General features: G+C 38.6%; 1 protein-coding gene across 1 annotated transcript in view; it reads left to right on the forward strand.

Annotated features, from left to right (window-relative positions):
- LOC148353277 (partitioning defective 3 homolog B-like) overlaps positions 1-25749 on the forward strand; it is a 246345-nt gene that overhangs the window by 119740 nt on the left and 100856 nt on the right. The window contains exons 19-20 of the mRNA XM_088352348.1: positions 12520-12735; positions 20085-20307. Coding sequence (XP_088208474.1) covers positions 12520-12735; positions 20085-20307 — 439 coding nt within the window. The remainder of the gene's footprint in view (positions 1-12519; positions 12736-20084; positions 20308-25749) is intronic.

A 25749-nucleotide genomic window follows, 5' to 3' on the forward strand; every position in this document is an offset into this window, starting at 1 on the left:
GAGGAGCTTTTTGACCACCTCGGTGACTTCAACCCCAGAGATGCGAGAGCCCAACTCTGGGTCCTCCGGCTCTGCTTCCCCAGAGGAAGACGTGTCGGTGGGATTGAGGAGGTCTTCGTAGTACTCCGCCCACCGATTTACACCGTCCCGGGTCAAGGTCAGCAGCGCCCCATCGGCACTATACACAGTGTCGATGGCACACCGCTTCCCCCTCTAAGACTTTGGATGGTGGACCAGAATTTCCTCAAAGTCGGCTTCCATGGCCTCGCCAAACTCCTCCCATGCCCGAGTTTTTGCCTCGGCGGCCGCCGAAGCCATTTTCCGCTTGGCCAGGCGATACCTGCCAGCTGCTTCCAGAGTCCCACAAGCCAGGAATACCCGATAAGACTCTGTATTCAGCTTGACAGCATCCCTCACCGCCGATGACCACCAACGGGTCTGAGGCTTGCCGCCGCGGCAGGCACCGACTGCCTTACGGCCACAGCTCCAATCAGCCGCTTCGACAATGGAGGCACGGAACATGGTCCTCTCGGACTCAATGTCCCCCCCCTCCCGCGGGACATGGGCAAAGTTCTGCCGGAGGTGCGAATTGAAACTTCTTCTTGCCTGGCTCCAAAAGGGGGCGCCGGTCCGGGCGAGGGAAATTGAGGACCAATGTTTTGCTCATCTTAAGGGGTATTCTGAACTACGTTTTGTCTGGCCACTCACCTAGAACCTGTTTGCAATGGGTGACCCTACCAGGGGCTTAAAGCCCCCGACAACATAGCTCCTAGAATCATTGGGACACACAAACTCCTCCACCACGATAAGGTAGAAAATCAAGGAGGAGTAGCAGACCAAGGAGGTCATTATTATGATTATACAAAAGTACAACAAAATTGGAGGGCTTTTCCTTTAAGTGTAAGAAAGCGATTCAGAAAGCAGCTGGTTCGCTGCAGGCTAGCATCAGGTATCCTTGGATTGAGCCATGTTTTTGTTATGTTTACAATATAATCATCCTGAGTGAAGCGGTTTCCCACAAGTTGTAGCTCTAGGCAATGTTCCCTCTAATTTTCCACGTGTCTGAGCGTTCACACAAAGTCGGTGAGCAACGCTTGAAACAACAGTGAGCAACCATAATCCCAAGTGTGGCAAGATAAATAATTAACAAACGTGCCCAAAACTTGTCATCAAGTTACATTTTGCTATGTTTCCCGCAATGCAAAATTATTTTTCTCTTTTGAATAAATTGACTCATGTACTATTGCAAAGGTTGTACGTCCTACAAACGTCGTTTGTTCTTACAATTCTTTCACAAGATATCCGTTTTTTTTTTTTTCTGATATATTTTGTCACATAATATTAACATTTTTGGGGGCTTATTTAGTCGGTTGCAAGATACAAAACTGTACTTAATCACATTTTTTAGTGGAAGTACAATGTTGGCAACAAGATTCACTTGATATAATTGGAAATTATTTGAATGCAACACAAACCTTTTCTTCTTTTTTCTGTGTTTTTTTTTCTACTTTTTTTTAAATTCCTTTAGAAAAAGTCTCATTGTCTTTATTTTTTCCGAGCTGTTACTTTTTTCTATTTGTTCTCCATTTACTTTTTTCTTACGTTTTTTTTCTTTTCTTTTTTTTCTGTTTTTTTTCTTAATTTTTCCTTCTTTTTTTCTCTTTTTTTTCTCAGCTTCTCAGTACATTTTGGTATATTTTTCTTTTTTGTTCTATTCCCCCCTTCTTTTAAGTCATTTTGTGCATAGTTTGACATGATATTTGGTCATGTTGGGATTAAAGAAGCAAAAACAACCTGAAGAGCCGTTTAGGACCCAAAAGAGCCGGTTCCTTTAGTGAGCCGAGCCGAAGAAGCCGGTCTCAAACTCTACTAACTTTACTCAACTTCGTTCTACTTCGACTCGACTTCAAAATACCGCATTTAGGACACAACGTCAGGGGAACCGGTGTATTTTTACCTTCATGCACTGTAACTTTGACTTAAGTCGCTTCTTAATCAGTAATTTTGAGCCCTCATTTTTGTGCGCTGAGAATGTGCGAGCAGTGCGCAATTGCGCACGCGCGCAGCTTAGAGGGAACACTGGCTCTCAGTTATTTGTTTCATAGGTAAGGGGTCTGGCCTTACTGGGGTACAGGCTTGGCAGTTGTCACTGGTTACGTACCTTTAGCGGTAGGCCACAGGAGCAGCACCGCTCTCTATTTCTCTTCCTACGCTGCCTTAGTCCCTTCCCGGACCCAGTAACATTCCTGCTGATGATCAACATTGATTGGCACTCTTCGGACTTTCCTCAGAGTCCAATTTGATTAATGAAACTTCCACACTTGACCGAATTGATTGGAATATGACATACGAAGCCTGTAAAAGATAACGTAAGAACACAGAGAAAATATAATCTTCTTTTTGAACTAAAGCCAAGCGCTGTCAAACTTCCGTTCTGCGAACTTGCATTAGTGCTAGATTCAAATCAAGCCTCCAGTTTGCCACTTGTTTCCTTTCCAGCAAAATCATCCATTTTTCCAGCTCAGTGAAAAGAACTGAAACCACTTTGGTGATACAAGAATGAAAATGAGCTACATCTTTTATTCTATTTTACTTTTTAATGTTTCCCAAGAGGCAATGAGCCCTGTTCCTTTTGAATTACATTTTTTGCCAATCTGCAGGAATCAGTCATGCATAACTCAATGCTAGAGATGTCATTCTAGTATTTTATCAACTATTAGAACGACCACACTGACCAAATGGCAAAAAATAGATAAAAAAATGGTAGAGGCATTTTTGCTCATTTGTTTTACTGTAAAATAGAGATCAAATATATAAATAAGGACTTTACTTCAAATGTTGAAAAACATTGCACTATTTTTACAATCGAGGCCAGTCTCCAAGCACCACCTTGTAATTTTTTTTTAACATTTATCCAAACCTTTTTTCATCTAATTTCTTTCTTTTAAGCCTTTAATACGTGTTTATCCTGCAGTGCTATGTGTAATCTCATTACATTTGTTCATTATATTGTGATCAACGACAATAAATGCAATTTACTTGAATCCAAATTTTTTCTCTTAACATGTTTTTTTTTTGTTCAATTTTTAGTACAAACTATATACAAACTACTAAAATGATCTGCTGCCACACCATTTTTTATCTTTTTATTATTGAGCCCATTTTGTGAATTATTTTGAATGTTTTTGTTTTGTGAAGAATAGTAACTTAGTGCCACTCTTGTTATTTTTACATTTTTTAATGTACAATAATGTCTTATTTATCATAGGGGTTGCATTCAAAAAGAAACTTTTATTTGTTAACATTTATTAAACAAAATAAATGAGAAATAATTATAAAATGAAATACTCATGTTAATACCCAACGAACAAACCCAAATTGCAGGCTAAATCATTTGCTAAAAAAAACAAAGATACTGAAGAAAGGTTTTTTATTTTTTTTTGTTTTGTTTTTTGAAACTCTACCGTTAAATAATAATAAGCGAGGAGACTGTTTAGCCAACCAGAATGCAAAACTCAATGCACAATGCAAATCCGTGATATAGCAAAACCATGAAAAATTATGTGCATTATAGCTAGCAATTACATAAATAAATGACTGTATTCTATTAGTTTTTTTTCTAAAACAAAATAAAGTATTGTTATTTTGTATTGTATTCTATGATGATAATAACTAGTGCTGATGGCACCTAGAGTGAAGAAAATAAGTTTTTGAACACCCTGCTAGTTTGCCATTCCTCCCACTTAGAAATCATGGAGGGGTCTGAAATTTTCATTGTAGGTGCATGTCCACTGTGAGAGAGATAAACTAAAAAGAAAAATCCATAATCACAATGTATTATTTTTTTAACAATTTATTTGTGTGATACAGCTGCAAATAAGTATTTCAACACCTGTGTATTATCTAGACTTCTGACACTAAAAGACCTGTTAGTCCGCCCATTAGAGGTCCACTTGCACTCCATGTATCATCCTGCATCAGATGGACCCTTTTGAGGTCGTTAGCTGCATAAAGACACCTGTCCACCCCATAAAATCACTAAGACTTTAACTTGTAACATGGAGAAGACAAAAGAGCTGTCCAAAGACACCAGAGACAAAATTGTACACCTCCACAAGGCTGGTAAGGGCTACGGAGCAATTGCCAAGCAGCAAGAACACCATACATACTGTTAAGCATGGGGTTGCTTTGGGGGTGTTTTTCTGCACATAGGGCAGGACGGGTGCACTGCAATTAAGAGAGGATGACTGCAGCCGTGTATTCTGAAATTTTGGAAAACAACCTCCTTCCCTCTGACAGTGCAGTTAAGGTGGGCCGTGGCTGGGTCTACCAACACGACAACGACCCAAAGCACACCACCAGGAAAACAAAGGCTCGTAAGAAGCATATCAAGGTTCTAGCACGGCCCGGCCAGGTTCCAGACCTGAACCCAATCGAGAGTCTTTGGAGGGAGCTCATACTTTGTTTTTCTCAGCGAAAGCCCAGAAACCTGATTTATCTAGAGAAGATCTGTGTGGAGGAGTGGGCCAAGATCCCTCCTGCAGTGTTGTGCAAACCTGTGGAAATACTCCAGAAAACGTTTGACCTCTGTGATAGAAAACAAAGGCTACTTTACCAAATATTAACAATCATTGTCTCAGGTGTTAAAATACTTATTTGCAGCTATATCACAGAAATAAATCTTGAAAAAATCTTGCATTGAGTTTCCTGGATTTTTGTTTTTATTCTATCTCTCTCACAGTAGATATGCATTTACGATGACAATTTCAGACCCCTCCACGACTGTATGAAGGGCCCTCGCAACTTTTGCAGATAGCGGTACATTCTTAGATGATGGTTTATCTGACCCGGAAATTTCGGAAAAATAAAAATGAGAAATTGATGTCTAACAAAGAAACATTAAAGACCCCACCCCATCGTCTCTTGGAAGGGTACAATACGCTTGGAATGAAATGTCCAAGTATTTATTTTCTAACTAGATTTTTTTTACTGATTGCTATGCAATATTCTATAACAGGCATTTTTGAGATGTATTATTTTAAATGAGTTAAAACAACATTGGTTTCAATAAGCCTATGTTTTGGACGTTGGCGGGCCTTGCATTTTACACCTAAGCCTACATCGATTGCCTTCACTTATGTGTAGTTTGCGAATGAACCGTCTCTGTTAGCTGACTCTCAGAAGTGAAGGCCAGGCTCCCCACCATTCAAAAGCCACTTGAGATGCTTTTTTGTCTCTTGTGATTGGTCGATATGCAGGTTTTTTTTTAGGTATTGTTTGTTGTTGACTTTATTTTTTGGGGGAGAATGAAAAAGGTTCGTTTTGTATTTGATCTTTTTTGGTACTTCTGTAAATATTTCAGTTAATGTTTCCTGTATTTTTCAAGGATAATGTGTTTTACATGTCACAGGTAAAGTTCATTCTTCTATTTCATAGTTTAGTAAAATTTATTCTTGCATTTAATAGCTAACTGTTCTTGCACTGAAAAGTCAATATTTTTAATTAACAGTTTGTTGTGAGTTTTTTTAAACCAATAGTTTCAACATTACCTGTTATGTCTCAGTTGGGTCTGCAGATTTTCTTCTGAAGCCGTCCTGGCAGATCTCTGAACCCGGCAACAATAATGGCTGAAATGTAATTGGTGAAATGCTTGAATATGAAATAACACATCTGGAAGCAGCACAACCAGGGAAAAAGTAATGAAAGGAAGCTGACAGGTTATTTGGAATTATTTTAAAGGTTTTCATGGACAGAATATAATGACATCACATGATTCAGATATTTTAAGGCCAGCACAGAAGGCTTTCCACTGGTTGTGGAACAATTGTTTATAAGCATTGCATGTTTTATGGACTTGGAACCAAGCGTCATAAAAAGTACATCAAAATCAGGCCCAACTGGTTTTTCTCAGGACTAGAATACAGATACGGAAACAGCGTGAACAGGAAAGGGAGCATTTGGGTGGGGACTATTCCAAACTAAAAATAACAAATTGGGTTGAGTCTGTTGTTAGTTCCAACCTCCCAAAACATACGAGTGGTAAGCGTCAAGTCAGCGTGGTAAATCACGTTTTCGCATGTGGATGGGTCACTACAAAATGAGCGATATTGGCTTTGTGGCGAAGTCTGAGCCAATTTCTCAGTTGAAGCGACTCCTTAATGTGATTTCACATTCTTGAAGTGAGGACTGTTCCGTTCGCTTTTGTTGCATTGTGTTATGTTGCTCTTTGTGTAATTTCTAAAGTTGACTATGCTAGCAAAACAGCCTTGGAATAACTTGGCTTGTTGTGTATTTTTTTTTTTTAAATCTCTTTTCTTTTTGTCATATGCCTCCTTATTTAATATCTCTCGTTCTTCGTTTGTCTTCTGAGTGTCTGTTTTCCCGCGCCACTAGCCTACTCTCCCCCTTCTCCGACTAATCACTTGTTCTGAAGTGTCTCTTTTTCTTTCTGAGAGGAGCTTAATAATATCATCTTACATTTGGACCGCAATTATTACATTTATGACACAAATCCAACTATGAACAAATACTTTGTACTGGAGAGTGTTTGAATGACAACATGGTAAACCGCTTTGGGGTTTTGTGTTGGAAATGTTAAACCGAAGATGTTAAACCTAAGAAATTGTTGATCTCCAGTAAGAGAAAAAAACACACAATGGAAACTGGATTCATATTCACTGTATATTCATGCAACCAATGTTCCCTCTAATTGTACACGTGTATGGGCAAACATTCAAGCTCCATGAGCACCCTGAGAACCATTGTGAGCAAAATCAGGCATGCTATAGCTGTGGCCACACACCAGTATCACACTCTAAAGTTTTAGATCAGGGGTCTCCAACGTGGTGCCGTCGACACCAGGGTTCCCCTTAATGGCATGAAGTGCCTGCGGACCTGTTTTGAGAATAGCTCGAGTGCTGGGTCACCATTTCTTAGACAGTAAAATTGTATTCTATTTAGTTGTGCTTTTTAAAAGGTACTGTGCTTTGTTGTTTTCCTTGAAAAATGTTACTATTCTCTGCACTTGTTTTTCTAGTCAAATGATAGTTTTTTACTACCTTTTACTTCTTTTTCAATAAATGTATCCATTTACCAGTTTGCCAACATGCTGAGGTAAGTCCCACCATTAACTGTTGCTCTTTTAAAGAAAAATGGTCCATAGGCAGCTTTTTTGACATAGCACATAACTCGGTCACCTTTGCAGCATGAAAATCCCTCACCTTTTGGCAAAAATTTGCCCTTTTGAGGTCAAAATGAGTGACCCACATGAATTGTGTAGATCCGAGGGCAAAACTTTTTGTGGAGGGAGGAGCGTTAAACAATTACCAGCAGTTTGTATGTGCACTGAATGTCGCTAAAGCTATGCGCCACTCGCTGACTGTGCATTTATTTTTATTTGATATTAGGTCCTACAATTCCTGTTTGGAAATTATACACTCCTTAATAACACTAATGCTGTCAATTATATATTAACTGCATTTTGAGTTAATAGTTGGTAGACTGCCAGTTCAACTTTCCATAGGCAAAAGGTTAATGGTGTTGTTATGTTACCGATTAATTTTCTGGCTATTGTCTGCATTAAATAATGATTAGAGTAGGCATCTGGACATAATGTGTGGTGTGTTTATGGACGGGAGCATCACCAGTCACCGCCTCTGTCCATCTCTCCTGCCAGCAGCCAGTCTACATTATGCATGCATGCATTTTGTGTGTATGTGTGTGGGTGGGCTAAAATTGATGCTGCAGTCACGTAGTCGTCAGCTTTCTAAACTGCGGACAAACTACACACACATACAAACAGCGCAAGACCAGTCATGTGTATAGGGAATCATTATCTTAAGTGATTCCGGTTTAGCGGTCATGAATCAAAGTGGCATCGTATCGACAATCTCTAGCCATCAAGTGCGGTTGCGTGTATGTGTGTGTGTGTGTGTGTGTGTGTGTGTGTGCATAACGTTAACTTGCACAAATGTATTTTGAGCTGGCAGCAGTTCCAGTCGTGCTTATCACTTCACCTCCCCTCCTCTCTCTATCACCATGTTCTTAAACAGTGGTTCTTAACTGGTGGAACGGGACCCAAAAGTAGGTCTCGCACCTTTGCCCTAGCAAAATAATGCTAACAAGAAAAAATGGAGGGTCAATTACGCCGTAGATGGCGATTAATGCCCTTATAGATCTTTTTTTCATGTTCAGTCAATTGGCACTGTTCCAATCGTGTTTGAGACAATTTGCATCTCATTTTATTGTGATTTTGTTGTTCTTTTTCACTTTTCTGCCGATAATAATGGGTCCAGTGGAAAAAAATGGAAAACGGTGACAACAAATATCGAGTCGAACACGGAATTAGTTGCGAAAATATTGTATTGTGACTGGCATTGTAGCACTGCTTATAGGTACACTAAATGGTTTTAAAATGATACATTTCTAGGTTGATTTGTTTCACCAATAACTATGTTATCTACAGAATTAAGTGATTCTCACGTTTAAGTGCGCAATCTTTTGGATAGGAACCTCTTTAACTCTGTGGCTATTCTAAAGCAGTTTTAGGGGGTCGCTTGTATGCAGTTTAGGTATATACTCTAGGTAAACGATATATATAAGGTGAACTAGAAGTCATTTCTGTTTTGCTGGTCAATTCTATCTGAAAAAAGGGTATAGATTCTACCATCTCTGTTTTAAACTAAGTAATCCTTTTATTTTATGATTAAGAGAAGAGGGATTTTTTTTCTTCATTTGGGTCAGTTTGTCATTAGGGTGGAATAGTGGGTCCTGATGTCAGACCAGTGGTAATAGTTTCCATTTAATTACCCAAAAGAGGTTGTTGTGAAACTGTTTGTTAAGCACATGCGAAAATGGCACGACTAAAATTATTTTTTTCTATTTTTTTATTTTATGAAGACCGTTTCAGTTATCCAAATGTTTGTTAACATTTCAATATTACAATTATTTATATTCTAAATTCCACAATTTAACAGTTGGCATTCTACATTGGCCTTACTACTTACATAGCTAGTATGCGACAATGGCCGTAATGAGGTTCTGTAAAGCCATCATTGCATACGATATCCTCTTTAAATCCAGTATTTTCTCGTTAATGTTTAAATTAACAATTCGCTAATTATTCGGTATCAATACTGAAATATTGGTAGACTTAAAATAACTGAAAGTGCAACTATTGTTTTTAAAATTCAACAGTTATTAGCCCTTTTTCTCAAAAATCGGTTATTTTCAGTAATGCCACTTTTGCATGAGTTTAATGAATTGGTACCTACTAGTTCATTGTGGCATTTAAGCAAGTTAGTCATTAGCTATGAGTAGCTATTTTGTGCCCTATGATCAGGGATTTTTTTGTTGGGACAATTTGCACAAAAAACATTTTTTAACGGGACAGTGTGTATTATCTGGCCACTAGATGTCATTCCATTGGGTAGCGCAACAGAAAACGAGTACTAAGAAGTACAAGGAAGAATGCAAATTACGGAAATTCAAATTTCCGAAATTGCACAATGTTCCTTATTACTTTCCCCAGCCACTCACAATGTTTTGTTTTTCTTAGGTACATGGAGCAGCAGCAAGGTGGCAGACAATTATGTCAGCTCCCTGTAGGTGGAGCCTCATGTTATTATGTAAAACAAGTGAAAATGTTTCGACCTTTGAGTGTTTACAAAAATCACTTTTAAATGGTAGTTCATAAATTGTTGCCTATTTTTAAATCAATATTGTTTTTTTTTTAAAATAAATAAGGTATTTTTACCACCGTGAGGGGCTAAATCTTACACACTGTCCCTCTAATTATTTAGACCTACTCTAAATAAACGTGAGTTGGATGTTTTTTTTTTGTAGGATGTTTAGATTTGTAAAAATCATATTTATCGTGACAGATTGATAACAATCCAATTTCAATTTTAGGCCAGTCTTACTCCAATCCATTGTATATGCTTAGGGTTCGTAAGGGTGATAGAAATCCTGATAAATGCTTACATTTTAATTTTGTGTTTTGAAGGATTGAAAGGTGCTTCCATTTTGGGTGAAGTGCTTGTAAATGCTTCAAATGGTTGCCATGGTTCTAAACAAGTCAGCCTATAAATGACGCTGACGCTGCTTTGGAGGCTTTGCCATTGCATTTAATCTTCTCTTGTGATAACTGGGTTATTGGGTTAAGGATTCTTAAATAGTCTTAAAAAGCATTGAATTCATTATTCTAAAAATAAGGCCTTTATTGGCATTAAATTATCTTAAATACAATTTTCAAAGTCTTACAAATGTTAACACATCAATAAACTTTATATTTGTTTAAACCATAAAGATTTATTTTCATTAAGCAGTTGCCTTTTTTAATAGTTCACCGATTTACTTTCGTGGCAACATCACATGACTACAATAACGGAACTATCAAAACGGTGATGTGGTTTCAGTCAAATGTATGTCTTAGGTCTACCCACAATACACATGGCAACTTCGAACAGAGGCGTTTACTTTGATCCATGCAAAGTGTCCATTTACGAGAAATGGCTGTTCAACAAACGTTTTTTGCCAAGTCTAAAAGCTGTGCCAGGTAAATGTGTGCGAGGCACTATGTATTGTGTGCAAGAAATATTTGTCTTTTATTTTGTTCAATTGTGTTTTTTTTTTTTTTTTGTCGACTTGGTCTTAAATTTGGTTTCAAAAGGCATTAGAAAAAGTCTTAAGTCTTTAACTGATCGACTGCAGCTGGCATTAGTTTGTACAACATTGTCCGATGTAACGCCGTCACTCCCTACAGTCGCGCCCAAAAGGACAAGCGCATGCAACACTTAAAAAGGGCACTGTGAAATGTGTATTAGTGTCAAGTCAAGTCGTGTATTTGTATAGCCCTTTATCACAGAGTCTCAAAGGGCTGCACAGATCAAACACTATTGCAAACTATTATTACAGACTATTATGACACCATCCCCTGATATTGTCAACATAAAATATAGGTTATTCATATGATATAGAACAGAAGTGTGTTTTAAGCTTAGATTCAAACATTTCCACTGAGGTTGCAGATCGAATCTCTGGGGGAAGAGGATTCCACAGCACCGGGGCCCGAATGGAGAACGCCCTCGAACCTGCGGATCTCTGCCTGGCTCTTGGGATCACTAGTAGACCAGCATTTTCAGAGCGAAGGCTCCGGACCGGAACATAGGGCGAAATTAAATCTGAAAAATATGAGGGAGCGCAAGTCCATGCATGATTTTATATACTACCAACAGAACCTTAAAATCACATCTTAAGCTAATAGGGAGCCAATGCAGGTTAGTTAAAATCGGGGTAATGTGATCAAACTTTCTTGTCTTAGTTAAAAGCCTCGCTGCAGCATTTTGTACGAGCTGAAGGCTCTTGATTTTGGACTTCGGGAGACCGGAGAGTAGTGCATTACAGTAATCGAGACAGAAAGTAACAAACACATGAATTCTAATCTCCACATCCGACTGAGACAGCGCAGGGCGAATTTTAGCAATGTTGCGAAGATGGGAAAAAAGCTGTTCTAGTAATATTCTTAACGTATGTTTGAAAGGACAGATCGGGGTCAAATATGATACCTAAATTTTTGACTGCGTCACTCTGGATAATATTACATTTGTCAATGTTCAGAGCAGTTTAGTGCAAGGATTATGTATAAAATATGGACATTTAATAAGGCCCATGCAAAAAAAAACAAGTTAGCGTTTCCCGGTGGTAAATTGTAACTTAAAAATTAAGCTACACATTGCCGTCATTTTACTCAACACCCATATGGAGAGATTTTTGTCTTAAGAATATTTATACAAGTATAATAAATTCGCAATGTACTCAAGATCTAAAGGTAATATGTCTTAATGAGTGCACACACAAGATTAAAAATCACATATGTAAATGGAAAATATATTTTTGAATCTGCAAAAAACATTATTCACATTGGATTTCTTCTTTTAATGGAACTGGGGAAATTTAAAAATTGGCTTTAAAAGTCCTTAAAAAGTGCTTGAATTTGTCCTTGAAAAAGGTTTAAGAACATGGTTTGACGCAATGTGTAAAAGCTTTTGCTTGTTGCGGGAATTTCAGTGTTAATCAGTTAATTATAGAAGTTTCTTTGTGTTGAAAATCCACACTCCCACCATAGCAGAGAGAAATAACACCGTCGAGAGCAAATGCTTTGGCGTTAAAAGTTTGCAGTCAGATAGATCATTTACACGCTTCAAATCACCTTTTCGTCTTCCAGATGGTTCAACTCACACCTACATTTTTTTTAGCCTCATAGCACTACAGTTTTTGTCCTGTTCGTCTTTCTTCGTGGTTCTCCCCTTCTTCCCTTTGGTAATATCTCTCAATGCACTCATGATGGATAGCAAACCCGTTGGACTCTAGCAAACACATCCATCACAAACTCAACAATGCCACAGTTAACTCGATCACACTTTTAGTTTCATAGCACGATTGCCTGAAAAGGCCAACCATGCCGTAGTCCTTTTTTTATATTCCCCGTCCTCATCTTTGCTTTCCTCTGCTTTCTTTTAGCACCACAGACCCCTGTTGGACTTGGCCCTACTCTTGGCTTGAAAAAGTCCTGCTCACTGGAGAGTTTGCAGACCGCGATGTCTGAAGTTAATCGAAAGAACGAGCTCCTACTTTTCCATCGCCCTCGCCCACATATGACCAGAGGAAGAGGTTGCAACGAGAGCTTCAGGGCAGCTATCGATAAATCTTATGACGGGCCGCCTGAAGACGATGATGGTAAGTGTAATGTTGTGGTGGCAGCAGGTTTTTTTGAAACAAATGAATCACGTTTGTGAACATTTTTAGGAGATGAAGATCGGAACCTTTGCATTTAGTTATAGCAGTGTTTTCCATAGAATTAGTGAGATCCTGGTGGGTTGACAGATCAGGGTAATCATGCTCCCCTAAGAGAACATTATGTACATTTTAAATTCAAAATCATAGATCAGATGCATTTTAATAGCAATGATTTTCAGAGCCGCTGCTGTACTAATTTAAGGATTTGTATCAGCAAGTAAACAGTCTGAATCACCAAAATGAGTTAGTTCGTCATTACGAAAAACACGGTACACAATTTAAGAACACAAAAAATATTTTATTTTTCCTTAAATATTATATTGCAAACTTCAACAGCATGATAACAATATTTATTTTACAACTGTTTCAAAATTTGCCATTGTACCGTGACAATATTAGCAATGTTCAATGACGTTGTTGTCTGATACCAGTGACAGACTATTCGGAATAAAGCCAAAATGGGCAAGACAAGATCGATCTAAAAGGACACCATTTAAAAACAAAACAAAAAACTAAGAACATTGTTATACGGCATTTGTAATTATCAAACCACGAGTAAAATAAGGGGAAAACCTGAGTTGACAGGCCTGAAAATGGAACCTGGCATTGTCTTTTTATATAGTTGAAAAAGGTTCACACCACGCCACACTTCCTGTTTGCCTGTCTTTAGCTTCTACTTACATACAGAGAGAAAGACGTAGCACGAAAACACACCATGGCGTTTGTGATCAAAATCAAAAGTTATTTTGATAAACTTCTTATTTATATATGTTAAACAATATACTTATCTTTTGATAATACATATTTATGCGACTCTGGGGGGACTAATTTTACTTGATATGGTATGGGAAATTCTGTATACCTTTGGCATTTTCTCCTCACATAATCTAATATTAAATCATTATTTTACTTAGAAATTCCACTTCCCTCATTCCTGTACAGCATCTTGCTAATCCTCAACGATTCAACAATAAGAGATAAGAGAATTTATACTTGTAAACTACACATGGATTTTCAGGATTCTTCATTGATTAGCCCCTGGTAAAAAAATCTAATTCTGTCCAAGTACATTGGGGTATATTGCAAAATAGAAAAATATTGTTTTGTTGTCAGATAATTTTGATTATTTTTAATCTTATTGTTGTCATTTTAATGCATATTTGAACTAGCTTTTCTTGTTGTTTTTTTTAATTATAATGAGATATTCTAAAATGTTTTTTCGTGTAAAATATGACGGATATAGCTCTTAAAAATGATATCATGAGTGCAAAATGACAATCCCATCTGCCCTATTTTTTTTTTAGCTCATTCCAAGAATAGGTTTTTGCTTTCTCACGAGAAAAACAAAATTTAAACATGCAAATGGGACCCTGCTGGGTGTCCTTTATCTCTTTATTGCTCATTCTGACAGTGTTGTTGTCCAGTTTCACTTTTACTGTGTGAGACACTCTTCCTGCAAAAATGCTTGCAAAAGCGTCCCGATTTTCTCAGGTGTTCGGGTGGTGTAATTACAGTTTAAATGATCGACTTTTCTCAAACATTTTTATTATCTGTTTTGGCAAAAATTAAATAACTATGATTATCGTTACATTTTATCGCCCAAGCCTACTTCACAGTCATGTCCAGCCAAAGTACAAAATATCAAAAACAAATACAAAAGTATATCAGCTTTACTTTGAAACACGTACTGGAAAGTCTCTTGCATGCTATCGTTGAAGTATTTGACTGTATACCTGATAAGTATATTCTGGTCTTAGTATTGGACACCTGCAAGAGAGATGGCATAGGAAGTCACTTTGTTAATGTGCCTATTATTGTGCAGTTGTGTTGTGTTTTGTTTTTTGTTTTTTTTACTATTATGAACTCTTTACAAACTTTACATCATTGTCACTATCCGCAAGTTGTTTTTTTTTTTTTTTTTTAAATTTCCACACCATTTAGGCGGTTGTGTTTTTGTAACCTTTGAGATTTAAAAAAAAAAAAGATGCGGCTCAGGGGAGGGCTTTTAAAATGGGTTGGAATTTTTTACGTAATGTTTGGGCTATTTCTCCTGTTATCCTTGCAAGTTAAACATCTATTGATGTCTTCTTTTCTTATTTTGAGTGTGTATTCTTTTGTAAACTTAATACCAAAACAAATTTTTATGAAGATTGCGATTGGCTATCGCAGATTGGAAAAACACAATCCAATTTAAAAAATGTGGTACTATAATAATATGGAAAATTCTAGTGACATAAACATTCACTTATTTTTGGGCCTGGCATTTCCTCCAATAAAGACACAGTAATGAAATGAAATGAAATGATCTGCATTTATATAGCGCTTTTCAAGTCAATGACTTCCCATAGCGCTTTACATTGTGCTTCACATTTCCCAATAGCGGCCGTGATCTGTGCAGCCATGTAAGGCGCTAACCTGCTTATTGGGGGTATTGGGGGTTCAGTGTCTTACCCAAGGACACTTCGCCATGTAACACGGACAAGCCGGGATTCGAACTGGGATCCCTTAATCCTAAAACGATCGCTCTACCTCCTGAGCTACTGCCGCCCTACAGTAATAATAATAATAATAATACTAATAATTTCCTTGTATTGTCATTCTGTGTAACAATGTACACAGAACGAAATGTCGATTGCACCTGACCCGTTGTAGCGAGCCGATGCAGCCGCAGCCAACAGAGGGCGCCGCCGACCACTTTTTAAGTCTTAGGAATGACTCGGCCGGGGCGCGAACCACCGACCTCCCAGTCTCAAAGCGGGCGCCTTACCATCTAGGCTACTGAGCTGGTCTAACCCTCAGTTATCATGGTAAATGGGGATCAGAACACCCTTCAAAAGGTAAAAATCTACACGGTAGCGCAGCACCTTCATAAAAGCCCTTGAGGGTCAAACTTAACTCGAGATTACATACTTATCAACTGAGAGTATATGACTAACAAAATGACAACTAATGATCTACAAATGAAAACAGAAGACAGAACTGTCATTGAATGAATGCTATTTATTGTCATTATACGAAAGTACAAGATTGGAGTGCTTTTTATTTTCAGTGTGACAAAGTGATTTAAAGAGTGGGTGGCTGGCTGCACGCTAGCATTGGGTTGTTGCCCCAGGTCATCCGTTTCATGGGTAATGGATCTGGTGTTTGTGAGATACCGGCTTGGTAAGGGTGGCTTAAGATTGTTGTTAACCTAGCCGTAGCAGTTGGCTGGTTCTGCCGCCTCACTATTCCCTTCTCTTCCAACACATCGCCAGTCGCTTGCCAAACCGGATAATAATCCTAGATCCACCCGCTGGTTATCATCGCACATCTGACATTCCTCAGAGTCTGATTTAATTGAATTTAAATGTATTTTCCTTGTAGCGAACTGCTAAAAGCTAGCTATCGTCATGCTTCCCAGTTAGTTTTGGTTGAACATTTCCCAACCCCGCTGTTTGGCTGACCGCATACACCAGCCTATAACAGTCGCGCACATGCATACCTGTTAACCTGTACGGTTTTGCCGTACAAAGTACCTTTTTTATGCATTTTAAGACGAGTACAACGTACAAGGAAATCTGTACGGAAAAACACAAATTTGTCAATGATATGGGTACCATCCGGTTTACACCGACTATCACGAAACGGCAAATCAATCAAGTCAAAGGAGTTCGCCGCGGAAGCCTCTATCTCGGTATCGTTTTTTTCGTTGCAAACGAAGCGAGCGGTTTGATGCTACTGTTCGCATGTGTATGCCGCCCAGGGATTTCCCATCATGCACCATTCCGAAAAAAAAAAAGGTGTACGATTATTTTGTATGGGAAAATACGACAGTACGGGCATGGAGCCGTGGAGGTTGACAGGTATGTACATGGGCTGTCATGCCCACACCCAACATAAGAAGCCCTATCTAGCATTTGCTTTCTGTTGAACACAATGCACGATACTTTGATATCAATGACAATTGAATTCAAAATCCGCGAAGAAATGAACCAGTTATAACCTAAATAGCAAGGGATTACTGTGTATCATACTATATTTTACCGATTTGTAATAGTTTACACACTTGCATGTCCTATACCTCCCCCTTTGACCTAGTGATCATCGTATACTTACTACTGTTTGCATTGTATGCCCCCAACCATTTTTATTTACGACCTAGAAAAACACCGTACTTTACCAGAATGCCGTCAACACAAACAGTACGAAGCAATGCAGCAGATTGCCCTTCAGCATTTGATTCAATATTTAGTTTGGCTTTAGCTTTAAATATTTATTCAGGAGGTAAACGCTATCTGCTCAGTTTGTATTACTGTGAGGTGTGGCTCAATTCCCAGTGGCGTTATTAGCAGCTAACTCTTATCAGTCACCACCAGAGTAATGAGATGGCCAGTTTCAGATCACGACACTGCACACAGGATGGGCCTAATAGGGCATGTCAACAGTGCGCACACGCACTGGCCGTGTCTTTCACCACACTTCTAATTGTTCCAAACTTTTGGAAGCCGCTGTTAATTGACAGAAAACAGTTCTTCAAAGTCCCTTCTCAATGCCTCCGATCAGAATTTCAGTAAACATGTTTGTTTAAGTAGGCTAGATCCTGTATCTATGAGAGAAGAATTGACTTTCGGATCCTAATTTTTCTTTTTGCAGCCAAGTGTGAGCATTCTAGAATTTAAATTTGTGAGTAGATTCATCGCAAAATCTGGCTAATAAATGTAATATTTCGGCTTGAAGAAAGGCATCGACCAAAGTCGTTATTTTTTGCTGATCTTTATCTTTTTTAGATGAAACGGATCATAATGGTAATCTCATCAAATTGTCCTCATTTGGGTTCACTTGAATTAGTGGCGTGAATGACCAAGCTACAATGTATTAATGATCAAGTTAATTCATTCAATGCTAGCCATTTCTTTCTAATGGGAAGAGCAATGGCTTGCCACATTTCGCCATTTTTACTCATTTTTGAAGGCCAACAGAAAATTTAGTTATGTAGCTATATCGGAATTTTATTGCATTTGTGATACCTCCTATTTCTAAACAATGTTTTTCATTAACACAAGGGCACTTTGTTTGCAAGAACACTGAACTGATGCATGAACGATGCATGAACTTTGCGAGAACTTTTCAGCCTCCACTATTCCTGGTGACGTGATCACACAATTTCAGTCAATATATCGATCTTGTTCCTGCAGACGTGGATGAAATGTCATCTGTCTCTGCCCCGACAATGACGAAGGGACAATTTAAAGAACCTCCACAGTCTCAATCACTGGATACAGGAACAAAAACTAGGACGTGGGGGCCTCTTTGTGTGGACAAAGATATGATCAAAGCTACTCTTGCCATCTAATGGATGATTTTTTTATGCTGAAGTCCTTCCTAGATGCTTTATACGGTGCCAAAACCTTTATCATAGTATTTGGATTTTTTTAAAAAAAGTGCATTTTTATGTTTTGGCTCTCGGTGACAATGCTTCTGGAAATGTATTTATACCTTATGGCATTGAATGAGCTTATCGCAAATTGGTTAAAAAACACAATATTACAACTTGAAATTCTTCTTCTTGAATTGTTTCCACCTGTTTCATTTAATCTTGGTGAAGTGAAATGAATCACAATGGTAACCCTGTAAAATTGTCCTCGATTGGGTGTGCCTGAATTACTGAAGTGGCACAAAAAAATCAAACTATAATTTAACAAGTCAAACTAATCGCCATGCAGCACGGTGGAGCAGTGGTTAGCGCGTGTGCGGCACAGTTCTGAGGTCATGGGTTCAAATCCAGCTACCGGCCTTCCTGTGTGGAGTTTGCATGTTCTCCCTGTGCTTGCGTGGGTTTCCTCCGGGCACTCCGGTTTCCTCCCACATTACCAAAAACATGCATTTCAGGTGAATTGGCCGGTCCAAATTGTCCCTAGGTGTGAATGAGCGAGCGAATTGTCTGTCCCTGTGTGCCCTGTGACTGGCTGGCAACCAGTTCAGGGGTGTCCCCCGCCCACTGCCCGTAGATAGCTGGGATGGGCTCCAGCACCCCCGCGGCCCTACTGAGGATAAGCGGTGCAGATAATGGATAGATTAATCGCCATTTATTTTTGCAATTGATTTGTTGTTAACATTCCTTTGGATACAAAATTCTTCACATTCAAGCAAAGTTTAATAGAAGATGAAATACAGATACAGCTTGCTGCTTTTCTTTTCGGTTCTCGCTGGTTCACTGCAGACTTTGAATTGAAACGTCTTTATCGTCAATTATATCAACATATTGTCCGTTTTGTTCAGAGAAGACAACAGATGGCAATTGCTATCATAGGGGTAGTTAGGAGGGGCTTTATGTACAGAACAGCCAAAACAAACTGCAAAGTACGGCTAAAGCTAGCATTTCAGTGTCCTATCGTGCATCATGTTCAGCAGACAGAAAGTGCTATCACGGGAGCCCGTTAGGGAGGTCTTCATATGTTGGTTGGGCATGATTGCCCGTGTGCACGATTATAATAGGCTGTTTAATGCAGTCTCCCAAACAGACTGGGTGGGTGGGCGCACAAGTCAATGTTCCACCTAAACAAACTGGAAAGCATGGCTAAAGCTAGGTTTTATTGGCTTGTAGCATTGAAAATGTATTCATCAATTAATTTGGAAGAGCGCCAAAAATGGTTAGTACTAAAAGGTGCTCAATTGATTGCTATCGGGTCTGGCAAGAGACTAAGGCGCCGTCGGAAGAGAATGCGATTGTGGTGCTTCAGGTCCAGCCTATTGCGGCTAGGCTACATGACAACTTTCACAAGCTATCCCTGCTGAGCCTGAATCTCACCAACCAGAGATCCATTAACCAGGGAATAAATGACCTGGACCCCCACATTAGGGACGGTTGTCTTTTAATCATCACGGTGACTTGGGTTATTCAAGGATACCCGATTCTACCGGGCAGCTAGCAAGTTGCTCTCTAAATTGCTTTCTTATGCTTAAAGGAGAAGCCCTTCAATTTGGTTGTACTTTTGTGTAATTACAATAAAGATCATTAATTTAACTGCAATTCTGTGTTCTGTATTTTTGGTGGTAGATCTATTGTTATAACGTTCTAGTCCCATTCTCTTAGTCGGTAGGAACGTCATTTTGAAGTAAGTATGACCCTTGGGGTTTTATAAAGGAGTGTTGCTACCTCTCGGATTTTCACGTATCGCGGGGGGTTCTGCCCCCCATATCCACGGTTACCAAGGTAATACTGTATTTATGAGTTTTGCTATTTGATTTTTAAAAAGGCAGCCCTTTCCGCATCATCTGTTTTTTAACGTTTCTCTTTTGTTCTGTTGTAGATGGATCAGAGCAAAGTTCGGGACGGGAGACGCCAGCGAGTAGCTCATCGCGTCAAGCGGTAGGGGACCCATTGGAGGAGATTACAAAAATGGACAAGAAAAAGAAAGCAAAACCTAAGAAGGATAAGAACAAAGGCAAGGGGAAAGAAAAGGAAAAGAAAAAGGCAGTCGAGTCCGAGGAGCCCGAAAAGAAGTCAAAGAAAATGGGTTTTGGCCTGTTGAGGTAAGATATTTTCTAGCTTTTTTCCAAAAAGGATCACAGAATTTATGTCACGTTAAAATGCTATTATAAGATTAACTTGCTTAAGGCCCTAATTATTATATACATTTTTTTACTTCTAGGGACTTGTAAATTTTTTTTTAAAAAAAGATAAATTTACATGGTTTGTACAGGTGCTAGAAATTCTTGAAATTATTCGTATTTAATTGTTGTATTTCAAGGTTTAAAAAGTAAAAGATATTTTTAGTGACTTGCTTGTAAATGCTTAAAATTGTTGCCATGTTGCTAAGCAGTCTGACTCGCGAGACCACTCATTAAATGAAGAAAAATAAAATAAGTCTACTTAAAAATTACACCCCCAATTCGCTTTACCATTGCATTTCTTCTGCTTTCTTAGCATTTGGCGTTTGAGTATGTCTAAGGCTAAGGTTCACACTGCAGAGCTTAATGCTCAATTATGATTATTTGTGACACATTTCCAACTAAATGCGACAAGTATGCGACTTCATCTCCATGTGGACGCCACTACTGGTCTGCACGCACAGAAGAGGACACGTGACATGCGCAAGGCTATCGGTGTTTATAGAAGCACACATGGATACTAACGGAGTATCTAGCAATGTCAAAGTTATTTTGCTACTTAGAGCTGAACAGAGTTGTCCCTCCAAATATTAAATCCGAATCCTCACTTTCCCCCTATTGAATGCTTTCCATGGTTGTTGATTTATACCCTTTCTACCGCCTATTGATGACGTACAGGTCGCTTTAGCCTTAATGCCCCTCAACTGTTTGCACGGATCAGATGTGTGGAGTTTGAACCACATATGACTGTGGCATCCGTCTGTTGTAAAAAAAAAAAATCAAATATGTACTGGAGAAATTGGAAAGCCGGCTTTGAAAGTCTTGAAAAGATGCTTGAATTTTGCCATTGAAAAGGGGTACGAACCATAGATTTACCATCATCAAGGTCAAGTTGTTTGCAAATCAGTCGAAGCAACCCCTTTTCAAAAGCTTTTGATTAACGCAATCTCAGCCACAAGCATCTCTTTAGAGTTTTGGTTTGCTTGTCTGAAATTCTAAAATGAACTTTGTTTTAAGTGTGAGGGGGAATGATTTTCTATCTGTGCCTTGCGATTAGCTGGTGATAGGAAAATGGATGGATGGATGTTATCAGCCAATTGGACTGCAGTACATTAGATGAGAGTGTGAATGAGATGCAAGAAAAACACGGATCAATCATGGAATACTGTATGTATGACCCCTTTTGCAGGGCATATAAACAAGCATAGTGCGTGATCACCCCGTGCACTCGTATTGCACACCAAGCATTAACTTCACCTCCTGTGAAGCGCTATTACGTGTTTTACGTGCGCACAAAAGACTGCTCTAAGAGTGCTGCCCCAATTTCTTAAAGAGGTGCTTAAAATGATCTGTTCGAGCTATTTGCTGTGATTAACTCAAACAGTCTTCGGATTTTTCAATGTGAGTACAGTAGGTACACACAGTGTGAATGGGCTTTCTGTTTCCTGTGAACAATGTCTTCTTTCTGCTTTAATTCTAACCTGATACCAGTTTTTTTCTGTAAGCATGGATGTTATTGAACTGGCATTTCTCATGATTATTACATTGATAAATATCTGTAGAAAAGCATGCACTTGCAATTTAATCTCTGAAAGGGTTTTGCTCTGAACGCTGTCTTTGTGCAAAAAAAGGAAACGTTATCCGACTGATTGCCTCACAGTTGCTATTTGTTTTAAAATATTTGGTTTCCACTATGCTTAAACAACACAAACTTAAAAGGAAAGGTGAAGAACGTACCAGTGGCCATAAAAGAAAAACTGTGTTTATAGAAGTGGTAATGATACATTTTTCTTTTTATTATGCTCTGAAAAATTAGTTACAGAGCTAAACATGCAGACACAAAATGCCTCTTAAAAAGCATCAGAACAATTATCTGGGTTTTATCAAAATCTTTTACAATATTTTTGTTGGGATTTTTTATAGTCTTAAACAACTTTTTTACTTCAGTAAGTATTTAATTTTTACATTCGATAAATTTAGAAAAATGTTTTAGCGCTTAATGTATACATCAATGTCCTATTCTTCTCAATGTGTGCCTGTACATGAGCTTTTTTATTCCTCATTATGCAAATATCCTAAACGAGTGACTCACTGCATAGTATCGCATTTAACAGCTTTTCACAGCTCCATCTTTGGGTATAACACATGATATAATACAGCATTGCTGTATACATTTAAGAAAGATGAATGAAATTTCCCCCCCACTTTAAGTGGCTCTGCTGCAAATTCTATGCTGTTGCTGTTGACTTGGAAACCGAGCTCATTTATTTTCTGATTTTGTGCCTGTTTGTGTCACACGATCGGATGGCAAAAGTGATGTTGGCCGTATTTCATGAGATTCTGTTGTTCTCATCTAATGGAGGACTAGCCTGAGCTGCTCTAATTAAATTGTTTTGTACGGGAACGTAACATGTTTTAATCTTGCTCCACAAAGTATTGTTTATCTAGTATCTATAAATGTACCTAGGTTTATATATATATATATATATATATATATATATATATAAAATTTAAAAACCACTTTACATTCGTAGTCTAAATGTAAGCACTTTTTTTTTCCTTCTAACCATTCTGATTTTGTTCAGTATAGTAATCTTTGCACGCTTTCTTTTCCCTCCAGCCTGAGCTCCCTATCTGCAGTTGATTGCATGTAATGGTGAGAGACTAAGAGGGCAAATTGCCGCTGCATGGAGTTCCATCTAGGTCGAGATCTGCCACACTCGCACTCAGACAAATGTATACCATAATGCTCTTAAGCTAGTTCTATGCCTAATGTGTGTGATTTTTGGTGTGATTATTTTAATCACGTTCTGATCACACTTTTTGCTTTTACCTGCAATTACCCATCTCAACGGAAAAAAACTGAGAGGTTTTTTCTCGTTAGTTGGGCTTTTCCAAAGTATGCAAGTTGCCAGAAATCCTTCAATGCTATTCCGTTTAAATTCACATTAACTCATTAAAATGAAAGTGGACAGCTGGCTTTGTCAACTAGACTGCTGCCATCTGCCAATCAGATATGCCAGTCACTTGTGCAACATTTTACAAAAGGGTCCGCGCAAACTGAGAATGGTAGAAATAAAAATATACTTGAAAAAATATGCAGACCAGAGATCATGAATATTCACTTTGCGATTGGTCACAGACTCAGATGGTGGTCACATCGCTGGCCCGTGGTCCTCGTGAATCATGGCCGTGCGTATGTGGGCTACGTACGCGACTAATGTTTGGCAGCTGTGTGCGAGCTTCCTTCTTTCTCTCCTTCCTCACGCTTTCCTCTCGCCAGCTGGTCCAAATTTGACACCTCTGGCCTGCTTACAGTGTTCCATCCATGAAGCTATTATCCTGTCTGGACAGGCAGGGCACATTGAAGCTGGCGTGCTACAGTGGCTAGTGAAAAACTTTTTGTCATGTTGCCACAATTCAGGATTTAAACTTAATGCCACAAGAAGCTGAAAATTTTCTAAGAATCAACAAAATGTGAGACTCAAACGAAAAATGTAACCTAATAATTTCAACGTTGTATATTATATATACTCTACAACAAAAAATTGAAACGTATGTGTTGCAAAATAATGGTCCCTGGTTCTCTCAGCTCATCTAACTAACTCCAGAATTTCCCGAATGACCTACTGAATGATCCAATGTCGACTTAGATGACTAATTTTGCAACATTTACACATTTCCTGAAACATAATATCAAAACGGAGAGAGCATAAAACCACTGCAAACTTACTAAGACCTGACTGTCCCTAAAACCTTTTGGCACAAACAAGAAGTAAACTAATCAGAAAGGCAACCAAGAGGTCAGTTGTCACATTGGATGACCTGCAGTCATACACAGCTAAAGTGTGACTAACAGCATAAGACAACTATTAGTTGGACTCCGGATAAATCTGCCCTTTATGGAAGAGTAGCAAGAATAAGAAGGTACTCTGGTCAGATGAGACAAAAAGGGCAGCATCATGCTCTTGGGTTGCTTTATTTCAGCAGCGACTGGGAAGATCGTTAGTTAATGGGAAGGTAGATGTAGCCAAATACAGGGCGATTTTGGCAGAAAATCTGTGGGAGTCTTCTAAAGACCTGGGAATGAGGTGCAGGTTCACCTTCCAACAGGACTACGACGCTAAATATAAAGCAAAAGCTACAATAGAATAGTTTAAAACTATCAATCTGAAGCTAAAGTCAAAGAAACCTCTGAAAAATGCTGTGCACAAATGACCATCAAACATTAGGTGCTACTTTTCCATTTTTAAACTTATGCACAACATAAATTGTTTAATAAATTTGGTTTAATTTTACGATTTTGTCTTACATGTTTTTGAATCTTGGAAATTTTTTAGAATTTTCTATCCAAAAGTTTGAAGCCTGATGTATGGCAGTATGTCAAAACGTTCTTAGGGGCAATACTTTTGCTAGCCATTGTATTATTATTTTGCCAAGGCAAAGGCTCTCGACCGACTGAAAACGGCTCTGCGACCAAACAAATTTAAAGGTTTGCTAAATAACAAATGAATGAGGATAATTTTGTATTTTACAGTCATGTTTCTATATATGGAACAGACAGGGCTTAGGGTTTCTATACAGTTCAAAATGTAAGGTTTGTTTTTGATAGGAGCTGCCTCTCAGTTTATTATGTAAAAACTACCCTGTCTTACGACCAGACTTTGCTTTTGTTCCATAATTAGAGAGAACATGTTTGAAATGGGTGGAATGACACCCTAGCTGCCAATCAAAGAGTGTGACAGGAAGTCATTGGCGTGTCACCGACTGGTGTCATGCCTGCCAATCTGTTGTGTGTCTGTGTGCGCTTGCGTGTGTGTGTGTACGTGTGTTTCTCTTTGTGTAATTTCAGAGCTGAATTCATTTGTTTGTCACGGATGCACAGTGTCAATCAATGATTTCCTCAAGGGGTCGGCAAACTGTGATGGCAGAGGGTGGGAATTTTGCATCAATTAATGTGTGTTTATTATGTATTCCTGTATTTACCGTAAATTCCATACTACAAGTCGCTTCTTTTTTACTACAATTTAAACACTGCCTTCTTGAACACAGTGCGGTTAATTCCTTTGTTTTCCTGTTGCGGCACCGAGGTAAACGGCGAACTGCTCTTTTCTAAATACAAAACACAGTGGTGAAGTCATGAAACATTAGAGAAAAATTAGTCCATGTTTTGCCAACATTATTCATATAACACATGACAGGAGTAAAACAGGAGGTTAAATAGTACAGTACTATTAGATATAGTATAACCTTGTTTATCACAATTAATGGAGGGCATAACTACCCGCAAAATGCGGAGTAGTACCTTCATTTAAGTTCCCTAGGGTCAAACTCACATTGAGAAAACGTCTTCACTGAATGAGA

Source organism: Urocampus carinirostris, chromosome 14 (assembly GCF_059441175.1).
Source record: "Urocampus carinirostris isolate Australia breed hairy pipefish chromosome 14, RoL_Ucar_1.0, whole genome shotgun sequence".
In the NCBI taxonomy this organism is placed as follows: Eukaryota; Metazoa; Chordata; class Actinopteri; order Syngnathiformes; family Syngnathidae; genus Urocampus; species Urocampus carinirostris.